At 41.4% G+C, this 12,033-nt stretch overlaps 1 protein-coding gene and 1 long non-coding RNA gene across 2 annotated transcripts; both read left to right on the top strand.

Moving 5' to 3' along the window:
• The first annotated feature begins 6,673 nt into the window (after positions 1 to 6,673).
• Positions 6,674 to 8,568, top strand: LOC138977906 (PLAC8-like protein 1). The gene is made up of 3 exons (XM_070350511.1): positions 6,674 to 6,812; positions 8,103 to 8,239; positions 8,476 to 8,568. The coding sequence occupies exons 1-3, from the start codon at positions 6,674 to 6,676 to the stop codon at positions 8,566 to 8,568; spliced, it is 369 nt and encodes a 122-aa protein (XP_070206612.1).
• An 8-nt stretch (positions 8,569 to 8,576) lies between these two features.
• On the top strand, positions 8,577 to 10,601 carry LOC138978985 (uncharacterized). The gene is made up of 2 exons (XR_011459879.1): positions 8,577 to 8,878; positions 9,531 to 10,601. It is a non-coding gene; the product is annotated as an uncharacterized lncRNA (long non-coding RNA).
• The last annotated feature ends 1,432 nt before the right edge of the window (positions 10,602 to 12,033 follow it).

Below are 12,033 nucleotides of genomic sequence, written 5' to 3'. Positions count from 1 at the left end.
CCTTACATGGTCCAACCTTACATGGTCCAACCTTACATGGTCCAATCTTGCATGGTCCAATCTTGCATGGTCCAATCTTACATGGTCCAATCTTACATGGTCCAACCTTACATGGTCCAACCTTACATGGTCCAATCTTACATGGTCCAATCTTACATGGTCCAACCTTACATGGTCCAATCTTACATGGTCCAATCTTACATGGTCCAACCTTACATGGTCCAACCTTACATGGTCCAACCTTACATGGTCCAACCTTACATGGTCCAACCTTACATGGTCCAATCTTGCATGGTCCAACTTTACATGGTCCAATCTTACATGGTCCAACCTTACATGGTCCAACCTTACATGGTCCAATCTTACATGGTCCAATCTTACATGGTCCAACCTTACATGGTTCAACCTTACATGGTCCAATCTTACATGGTCCAACCTTACATGGTCCAATCTTGCATGGTCCAATCTTGCATGGTCCAACCTTGCATGGTCCAATCTTACATGGTCCAACCTTACATGGTCCAACCTTACATGGTCCAATCTTACATGGTCCAATCTTGCATGGTCCAATCTTACATGGTCCAACCTTGCATGGTCCAACCTTGCATGGTCCAATCTTACATGGTCCAATCTTACATGGTCCAACCTTACATGGTCCAACCTTACATGGTCCAACCTTACATGGTCCAATCTTACATGGTCCAACCTTACATGGTCCAACCTTGCATGGTCCAATCTTACATGGTCCAATCTTACATGGTCCAACCTTACATGGTCCAACCTTACATGGTCCAATCTTACATGGTCCAACCTTACATGGTCCAACCTTACATGGTCCAATCTTGCATGGTCCAATCTTGCATGGTCCAATCTTACATGGTCCAACCTTGCATGGTCCAACCTTACATGGTCCAACCTTACATGGTCCAATCTTACATGGTCCAACCTTGCATGGTCCAACCTTACATGGTCCAACCTTACATGGTCCAACCTTACATGGTCCAATCTTACATGGTCCAACCTTACATGGTCCAACCTTACATGGTCCAATCTTACATGGTCCAATCTTACATGGTCCAACCTTACATGGTTCAACCTTACATGGTCCAATCTTACATGGTCCAATCTTGCATGGTCCAACCTTGCATGGTCCAACCCTGCATGGTCCAATCTTACATGGTCCAACCTTACATGGTCCAACCTTGCATGGTCCAATCTTACATGGTCCAACCTTACATGGTCCAATCGTGCATGGTCCAACCTTACATGGTCCAATCTTACATGGTCCAACCTTACATGGTCCAATCTTACATGGTCCATATATATTATTGGACCATGTAAGATTGGACCATGCAAGGTTGGACCATGTAAGGTTGGACCATGTAAGATTGGACCATGTAAGGTTGGACCATGTAAGGTTGGACCATGTAAGATTGGACCATGCAAGGTTGGACCATGCAAGATTGGACCATGCAAGATTGGACCATGTAAGATTGGACCATGTAAGGTTGGACCATGTAAGGTTGGACCATGTAAGATTGGACCATGTAAGGTTGGACCATGTAAGGTTGGACCATGTAAGGTTGGACCATGTAAGATTGGACCATGCAAGGTTGGACCATGCAAGGTTGGACCATGTAAGATTGGACCATGCAAGATTGGACCATGTAAGATTGGACCATGTAAGGTTGGACCATGTAAGGTTGGACCATGTAAGATTGGACCATGTAAGGTTGGACCATGTAAGGTTGGACCATGTAAGGTTGGACCATGTAAGATTGGACCATGCAAGGTTGGACCATGTAAGGTTGGACCATGTAAGGTTGGACCATGTAAGGTTGGACCATGTAAGGTTGGACCATGTAAGATTGGACCATGCAAGGTTGGACCATGCAAGGTTGGACCATGTAAGATTGGACCATGCAAGATTGGACCATGTAAGGTTGGACCATGTACCATGTAAGGTTGGACCATGTAAGGTTGGACCATGTAAGATTGGACCATGCAAGGTTGGACCATGCAAGATTGGTCCATGCAAGATTGGACCATGTAAGATTGGACCATGTAAGGTTGGACCATGTAAGGTTGGACCATGTAAGATTGGACCATGTAAGGTTGGACCATGTAAGATTGGACCATGCAAGGTTGGACCATGCAAGGTTGGACCATGTAAGATTGGACCATGCAAGATTGGACCATGTAAGATTGGACCATGTAAGGTTGAACCATGTAAGGTTGGACCATGTAAGATTGGACCATGTAAGGTTGGACCATGTAAGGTTGGACCATGTAAGATTGGACCATGTAAGGTTGGACCATGCAAGATTGGACCATGCAAGATTGGACCATGTAAGATTGGACCATGTAAGGTTGGACCATGTAAGGTTGGACCATGTAAGATTGGACCATGTAAGGTTGGACCATGTAAGGTTGGACCATGTAAGGTTGGACCATGTAAGATTGGACCATGTAAGATTGGACCATGCAAGATTGGACCATGTAAGATTGGACCATGTAAGGTTGAACCATGTAAGGTTGGACCATGTAAGATTGGACCATGTAAGATTGGACCATGTAAGGTTGGACCATGTAAGGTTGGACCATGTAAGGTTGGACCATGCGTGACCCAACATGTTTTAAAATCGTCACCACGAGTTTTCGTCACACTCAACAATGGGACTTTAATTAGTGTACAGATGCTAGTTGTCTGATTGGTCAGTTTGAGAATCAACAGAGCTCTCGTGGATCCACGGAAACACGTGGAAAAAAACAACAAGAGAAAAAACGGCTTCGCGATGCGCTAAACAATGAATTGTTTACGGTATATAATATTTTATTTACGGTATATAATGTATTATTTACCAAATCATGAATTATATAGCGGAAACCTATTATATAGCTATATAAAGCATTATTTAGTGTAATAATACTATTTCAAGGCAAAAACAGTAAATAATAAATTATTTATCTAAATAATAAATTATTTATCTAAATAATAAATTATTTATCTAAATAATATTTTATTTAGATAAATAATATTTTATTTAGATAAATAATATTTTATTTACATATAATATTTTATTTATCTAAATAATATTTTATTTAGATAAATAATATTTTATTTATCTAAATAATATTTTATTTATTTAAATAACACTTTATTTACATATAATATATTGTTTAGAGAAAACGCGTAATTATTTATAAATAATGAGTTATTTACAAACACAATCTCTTATTTATGCTAAACAATGCATTATTTAGTGCTCTGGGCTCTCTTTTTTCTGTATCTGTAAATAATGCATTGTTTAATTTAAACAATGCATTATTTAGCTAAATAATGCATGATATAGCTAAATAAAGCATTGTTTAGCTAAATAACGCGTTATTTAGCTAAATAATGTGTTATTTAGACATCAAGAGCTAAAAGGGACTTTTGCACCATTCGGATTGCCATAGCTAAGAGACCTACATGATTGTCTCACTCTGTCGTGACCAAGCTATTAGTGCAGACTCTAACAGTCCGACTACTATGACTGAAACGAGGTTCGGGTGAAGCCAACCGCCGCCGATAAGTTCGTGTGACTCGCAGTCGTTTGTTGCATTTTATATTCAGAGGTACACAATAACGTGCTTTTGCAGATACAGCGAGTCGCATTGAAATCACACACTGACGACTAAATTGTGAAGAAAAGGAAAGTGGATCACACGGGTTCACGATGGCTTAGGGGTAAAATAAACCACGACATCTGGTGTGTGGTTTACGCACGCTAAATAGCCATTTAAACGAACTGTGTCATTCAATGCTATTAAATGCTATTGCAAATGTGTTCCATAAGGTTAGAACTGCTTTTTTCGTGAGAAGATTGAAATCGTTCTGTAAACCATTTGAGGCAGACTGGGGCTTTAACTACAGTATCGTCATCACCGGCTGAGAGGGGAAGGGCGGGGGTGGAGGGGAAGGGCGGGGGTGGAGGGGAAGGGCGGGGGTGGAGGGGAAGGGCGGGGGTGGAGGGGGGAGGGCGGAAGTGGAGAAGTTGTTGTGTTTGTACTTTCATTCAGTACCAGAGTTTCCTCTTCATATCTGACGTCGGTAGCATATATATACACTAGTCTTATGTAGGGTAAGCTTACTTTATAATTATCACATTTTCTTTCCAAGACGTGAAGCGACAGATAGAGGGATGTGAGACTCAGCGAATATAAGAGGCTGTAGATGTTAGCGAGCTGAGCTATAAGCCAAAGCGTTATCTTTATACCGTACCTTCTTCCTGTCGTAATGATGCGTGTAAATCTCTTTCCTTATCATTTGCTAAACATTTTCAGTCTCATTTTTATATTTAGTCAAGTTTTGACTAAATATTTTAACATAGAGGGGGAATCGAAACGAGGGTCGTGGTGTATGTGCGTGTGTGTGTGTGTGTGTGTGTGTGTGTGTGTGTCTGTGTGTGTGTGTGTGTGTGTGTGTAGAGCGATTCAGACTAAACTACTGGACCGATCTTTATGAAATTTGACATGAGAGTTCCTGGGTATGATATCCCCGAACGTTTTTTTCATTTTTTTGATAAATGTCTTTGATGACGTCATATCCGGCTTTTCGTGAAAGTTGAGGCGGCACTGTCACGCCCTCATTTTTCAACCAAATTGGTTGAAATTTTGGTCAAGTACTCTTCGACGAAGCCCGGGGTTCGGTATTGCATTTCAGCTTGGTGGCTTAAAAATTAATTAATGACTTTGGTCATTAAAAATCTGAAAATTGTAAAAAAAAATAAAAATTTATAAAACGATCCAAATTTACGTTTATCTTATTCTCCATCATTTGCTGATTCCAAAAACATATAAATATGTTATATTTGGATTAAAAACAAGCTCTGAAAATTAAATATATAAAAATTATTATCAATTTTTTTTTTTCGAAATCAATTTAAAAACACTTTCATCTTATTCCTTGTCGGTTCCTGATTCCAAAAATATATAGATATGATATCTTTGAATTAAAAATACGCTCAGAAAGTTAAAACAAAGAGAGGTACAGAAAAGCGTGCTATCCTTCTTAGCGCAACTACTACCCCGCTCTTCTTGTCAATTTCACTGCACTGCCTTTGCCATGAGCGGTGGCCTGACGATGCTACGAGTAAAATGGCATTGCGTTTCATTCTGTGAGTTTGACAGCTACTTGACTAAATATTGTATTTTCGCCTTACGCGACTTGTTGTTTTTGCCTGAAGTTAGGTGTGTTTTTTAGCCAAAGGAAGATTATGGATTAAAACTGATAGTACACTGTGTTACTTGGGTGAAAAGTAGGGGGGGTGCTGGGGAGTGGGGGGTGGGGGGTGGGGGGGGGGCGAGGGTGTGGGGAATGGGGACACTTCCAGAAGAGTGGTGGTTATCGTTGATTGATGTGTTTTGATTTGATTGACCCACAAAGAAATGGCATCTCATTCCGCCCTATTTGTCTTCCAAAAAGACTGATATATAGTTTCACTGTTGGGAACAAGCACAGAGAATAACGTGATCATGAAAACAGTTTTTGTTTGTGTGTGTGTGTGTGTATGTGTGTGTGTGTGTGTGTGTGTGTGTGTTTGAATGTGTGTGTGTGTGTGTGTGAGAGAGAATTGTGTGTGTGTGTGTGTGTAATAAAAGCGGAGGATTTTTTGTCAGCCAAAATACCAAGTAAATTGCAATTGGCTCACTTTTTTGGCTCACTATTCCAATTGACTAACTTTACCACATGGCTCATTTTTGGCTCACGTAAGTGTAGCCTATGCGATCGTAACTTTGTCTGTCTGTGCGTGCGTGCGTGCGTGCGTGCGTGCGTGCGTCTGTGCGTGTGTATGTCTGTGGTAGAAACTCTAACATTTGAAGACGTCACATTACATTGACGTCACATTATGACGTAAGAGGGTTAGACGTCACGCGAAGGAAGTACTGAAAGTCTCGGTCATTATTATTTTGAGCGCGCCGAGACTAGTTGGCAGTCGTGTCCTTGTAAGTAGGCTACATGCAGACAGACAGATCTAGATCTAGTGTCTCGCTTTCTTGCACAGTTTCACCTATGCTCTTTCTGTGTGTGTGTGTGTGTGTGTGTGTGTGTGTGTGTGTGTGTGTGTGTGTGTGTGTGTGTGTGTGTGTGTGTGTGTGTGTGTGTGTGTGTGTGTGTGTGTGTGTGTGTGTGTGTGTGTGTGTGTGTGTGTGTTTGTGTGTGTGTGACGGAGTGATTGAGTTTGTGTTACTGTTTGTCGATTTCTTACGTTAGCCTTGATGGCTTCGCCTCTTGTTACAACTTGTGTTTATGGTTCTTGAAAAGTGCTCTTGTGAAACTAAGATGATTGTGCATCGAAGCAGCAAGCAGGCAGGACTATGTAGATGTGCAGCTTGAATGTTTTGTATGATACTTTCCTACGCCTTGTTTCAGAGTTGGCATTTCCTGATAAATCTGTCAGTATTGGGATGTGTTGCAAAACTTGATCTCCTAGATGTTTTTGTTTTTTTAAAGGGTTGTCTAAATCCTGTAGAGAAAAAAGGAGTTCTCAAATGTATTATATTTATAATATGTGGGTTTTGTTCAGACCAGAGATCCTCCGCAGACACAGATCGTCTGTCTGACGTTCCGCTGGAAGATAACCAATCAGCAACCAGCACGCCTTCCAAAACGGACCAATCAACGGCGACCATGACGTCTCAGCCCAAATCCACCGGAAGCGGAAGCAAGGGTTTCACGCGAGTAGCTCTGCACATGCCCTTTGACGAAGCCCACAGCGAGAGGGAGTGGTCGTCTCCCTTGTGTAGCTGTAAAACCACCAGGGGGTCATGTGAGTGATAATCGTGTGAGAGTGTGTGTGTGTGTGTGTGTGTGTGTGTGTGTGTGTGTGTGTGTGTGTGTGTGTGTGTGTGTGTGTGTGTGTGCAACCCCAAACCGCCATGTGTTCAGTGTATGTTTGCGAAGGTTGGTGAATGTGTTGTTGCTGATGATACTGCTGCCTGTTGTCTGTAGACCGTGTACCTACACGTGCCTGTGTCTTTGTCTCTGTGTTTGTGTATAGATCTCCGTCTGTGTACTTGTATCAATGTGTTTGTGTATAGATCTCCGTCTGTGTACTTGTATCAATGTGTTTGTGTATAGATCTCCGTCTGTGTACTTGTATCAATGTGTGTGTGTGTAGATCTCCGTCTGTGTACTTGTATCAATGTGTGTGTGTATAGATCTCCGTCTGTGTACTTGTATCAATGTGTGTGTGTAGATCTCCGTCTGTGTACTTGTATCAATGTGTTTGTGTATAGATCTCCGTCTGTGTACTTGTATCAATGTGTGTGTGTGTAGATCTCCGTCTGTGTACTGGTATCAATGTGTGTGTGTAGATCTCCGTCTGTGTACTTGTATCAATGTGTGTGTGTATAGATCTCCGTCTGTGTACTTGTATCAATGTGTGTGTGTGTAGATCTCCGTCTGTGTACTTGTATCAATGTGTTTGTGTGTAGATCTCCGTCTGTGTACTTGTATCAATGTGTGTGTGTAGATCTCCGTCTGTGTACTTGTATCAATGTGTGTGTGTGTATAGATCTCCGTCTGTGTACTTGTATCAATGTGTGTGTGTGTAGATCTCCGTCTGTGTACTTGTATCAATGTGTGTGTGTGTAGATCTCCGTCTGTGTACTTGTATCAATGTGTGTGTGTATAGATCTCCGTCTGTGTACTTGTATCAATGTGTGTGTGTGTAGATCTCCGTCTGTGTACTTGTATCAATGTGTGTGTGTGTCTTTGTCTCTGTGTTTGTGTATAGATCTCCGTCTGTGTACTTGTATCAATGTGTTTGTGTGTAGATCTCCGTCTGTGTACTTGTATCAATGTGTGTGTGTGTAGATCTCCGTCTGTGTACTTGTATCAATGTGTTTGTGTATAGATCTCCGTCTGTGTACTTGTATCAATGTGTTTGTGTATAGATCTCCGTCTGTGTACTTGTATCAATGTGTGTGTGTGTGTAGATTAGTTTATGCAGGTTGGTGGATGTGTATCTATTTTATTTAAAGATGAATATCTCTGTGTATAGATCTATTTCTGTGTAAATGCACTGATGTCAATGTGTGTGTCTGTCTTGGTGCAGGTTGCTGGATGTGTTGTTGCTGGCCATACTACCGTTACACGGTGTCCGTCAGACTGGGGGAGACCCCCTTCATGCCGCTCATACCCTGCGCTGCCTTCGCCCTTAGGGTCAAGATGAGAGCTCTCTTCAGCATCAAGGTATCCTCTCAGTCTGTCTGTCTGTCTCTTTGCCTACCTGCCTGTCTGTTTGTTTTCCTGTCTGTCTGTCTGTCCGTCTGACTGTCTCTCTCTCTCTCTCTCTCTCTCTCTCTCTCTCTCTCTCTCTCTCTCTCTCTCTCTCTCTCTCTCTCTCTCTCTTATATCATACAGTTTACTATACTCTCAAAGCAGTTTGCTAGTTGCATTTAAAAGTTGTGTTTATATATTGTGTGCAGGGCTCTCTGATAAAAGATTTCTTCACGTCGTTGTGCTGCGAGCCGTGTGTCGTCTGTCAGATGATGAGAGAACTGGACAGCGTCGGTCTCTGATGCTCACGTCATGTGACGTCACACAAATGTGACGTCACACAACCTCGCATGACGTCATTGAATGTTTAACTGTCAGAGACAAGTTCACATTGGAAGGGGGGTAGGTTTTGTTTTTGTGTGAGGATCGATCTCAATGCTTTGAAAAGAGATCAAGTTTGATGTCATTAATGCCAGCCTACAGCTGCGAGTACTTTGAATCTGTAAGAATGTGCAAGTGACAGATGGTCGTACAGGTCGTTCATACATCGACGGTGATGCTCGCACCGATCTAAGCTGTGACTGTTTGAAGTCTGTGGCACAACAGAAAGCAGTATGCACAGAATCAGAATCAGAATCAGAATCAGAATCAGAATTTATTGTCATTAAAGCACATAGCCTATTGACACATTCAAGATACATAAGTACAGGAAAAAAAAATAGCAATATAACATAACATACATGTAATACAAAACCAAGTGGAACAGGGTGAACAAAGAGGACCTGAAGATGAGCATAGGTTATTGAGGACAGTCGGAAGACGCATTGCATCTGCGTAGTTGAAAACAATCGTACACATATTTTGCCAATTGCCTTTGGATGTCGCTGTCAGTAAACAGAGAACTGACTCTTATTTCATCACTGCCGGTGGAAGTATTCGGTAATAACTGTTGCCTGAGATGAGCATACATTGTACATGAATCAAGGAAATGAAGTTCATCCTCCACCACTCCACAGTTTCTGCATAGTCTTTCCTCCCTTGGTGTTCCCGTGTATCTGCCCTTTTCGATTTCTAAGTCATGGGCACTTATACGTAGTTTGCTCATAGCCTGTCTGTGTTCTTGTGTTAGCAAAAGATAGGGTTGTAGAGAGTAGTCGTGTGACACTCCCTTGTAAAACTGTAGTTTAGAGGAGTTTCCTTCTTTTTTTGTCCTCCAGAGCCTGACAAATTGAGTTTCTACATGTTTTGTTAGCGCGTGTTTCAGTCTTGCACATGAATTCAGAGAAAATAGAATTAAACACAACGGTACGGTCTAGGGGAAACAACCCACCCAATGAAAGAGAGTACAGGCGATACACGAGTTTTCGCCCTGATGCAGTGAACTGCAAGTTGATTTTTTTCTGCAGATTTTGTTTCTCAGAGTTTCTTTGTTGTTTATGTTTGTTTGTTTGTTATTCGTTTGTTTGTTTGTTTACAAATGAATTAATGGAAATTGCCACACGGGCCATGTCAGGTAACATGGCGTGATGATAAAACATTGTCTCTGTCTCTCCAGTACTTCACAGACATGGAAGGCTGGGAGTTTCTCAGATAACAAGCCAATGACCAAATGCAGTATTCACCGAACAGTGTTATACACATGTGTATATAAATAACTGACCGTCCATTAGTACTCATGGCCTTTCCGCTTATACTGGAACAGACACATGCATTTACCTGTTTGACCAAGCGCTGTATTGACCCTCTGACGTGTGTAGTTTGTTGTGTGATGCTCAAGATTTGAGGTTGCTCACGTCTTTAATTAACTCTGCTGACCAATGCTCATCGTTCTTTATAACGGCTGTAATTCAATATGTGTAAAGCCTGTCTTTAGCCAGGCGAAGCTGGCCGCAGGAAGCTGTAACACTGAGTTTCCGGTAAAAAGACTTCGGGCTCAATTTAAGGACCACCTTAACGAAGAGCTGGAGTAGATATATTTCTCAAGCCCTTTCGTCTTTTTAAAAGTATAATTTTTTTCGGAATTTATTATGACTTAGCGCAAATCCCACTTTATGATTTCATGTTTGAAGCAAAACAATGTTTGTTCAGGTTGCCGCTGCATAATGTAAGGTATTTAAATAATACCAGTCATGCTTTTAGGGGCATGGCAACTTGGTTTATGAACAGAACTTGGTAGTCGTCTTACTTTCAAGATTGTTTGTTGTGCGTGTAATGTGTAGAGGGTGTGTATCTCGTGTATGTGTACGCGTGAGTAGCTATATGTTGTCTTTATTGTGTTTAGCGTAAGCATTTCACAACTGTATTGTCGATGAGAATAAAATATATCAAGTACCTTTGAGGCGTGAAGGTATGTCTTAATTCTGTGTGTGTTTGTGCCGCGGAGAGCTAGAGGGAGAGGGGGGGAGAGGGGGGGGGGAGGGTCAGACAGTGTTTTGTTTGTGTGTCTGCCTGCATTTATTTCTCTCTTTCTCTTTTCTAATATCGGACACAGTCGACATAACTTTTTTTCTGACGTCTCACAATTATGATTTTCACTCCAAGAAACACCTTTCAAGATTGTTCAAGATTTTTGTTTCGTCATGTTTTTGTCCCAGGGGTCATAGAATCCAAATAAACATTACCAAGCATAAATCAAACTCAAACAAAAAGCTGCTCAACATTGTGAATGTGAAACACACATCTAACCAAGTATGGGCCATTGGAGGAAGACCGTCTGGCTGGGTCCCCGTTGCGTCATGGGTAGACAAGACAGTGACCTCAGCCTCGGCAAAAGGTCAAGCCAGAGCGAGGCTCGTTTTGCGTGCAGGTGGCGCTGTGGCGAAGTGTTGCTTGGCAACGGAGACAGATAACTCTCGTTTACCAGGTCCACATCCAACCAATCCCCACCAAAAAGGAGTTATTATTCGATAATTGCATTTTTTATATGAAACGTTGCACACATTGTGACAGCCTCGTTATCCGAGATCAAGGTGAAACAACTGTCCAGATCTGTGTCAAATATCATATTTTGGTTAGCAATGCAAGTTAGTTATTTATCCATTTTAGTTAGAAATATTCTTATTTTGTTACGACTTAAAGGTCCTTGTCTACATTTTTATACCGACATCGCCATTTGACCATTAAAATGCAGATTCTATTATCTACAATTATCAACAATACACCCCCTTTCGATCAGGAAAGACGAAGCCAGTGTAGCCGTTTGAAAATTCATTGTAGTATTCCAGCGTAGTACTCATAGTAGGATATCCTTATTTGGAAAATGCCAAGCGCAAAACTCCTCTCAAATCCCGTGCATTTTGTGCGTTTAAAAAAAAGCGTGGACAGCGCTCCAGTGTCAAACTGTTGCTGCATTTGTTTAGGCGTGGCTATAAGCATAGTGACATGAATTTGATTGGTCAGTATTTTTTAGGCAAAGCACATGTTCTCAGCAAACAGAAAACAAAATATTGGAAGCGTGAGTCACGCTACCCAAAAATAAAATCGTTTTTTACATATTTTTTGTTTTCTATAACTTTTTTCCCCATGGTTCATTCATCATCTGACATAACTTTTTAGCAAAATCTAACCATAAGATTATTGAAAAAAAGCAAAAATGCAGACGACCGCCTTTAAGGCACACAAACATCCACTCTCCTGCAATCTCGACCAGCCGATTAAATCTGTGTTGTTTTGGTTAGCCTTTGGCGTTAGTTAGGAAATCTGCTGTTCAGTCAACACAGTTTTATGAATAATAACTTCCACTGCTGTGAACTCGCCGAAACAAACCG

This window comes from Littorina saxatilis, linkage group LG10, assembly GCF_037325665.1.
Source record: "Littorina saxatilis isolate snail1 linkage group LG10, US_GU_Lsax_2.0, whole genome shotgun sequence".
Taxonomy (NCBI): Eukaryota; Metazoa; Mollusca; class Gastropoda; order Littorinimorpha; family Littorinidae; genus Littorina; species Littorina saxatilis.
The sequence above is the reverse complement of the archived record's forward strand: the minus strand, read 5'-3'. Positions and strand labels throughout refer to the sequence as shown.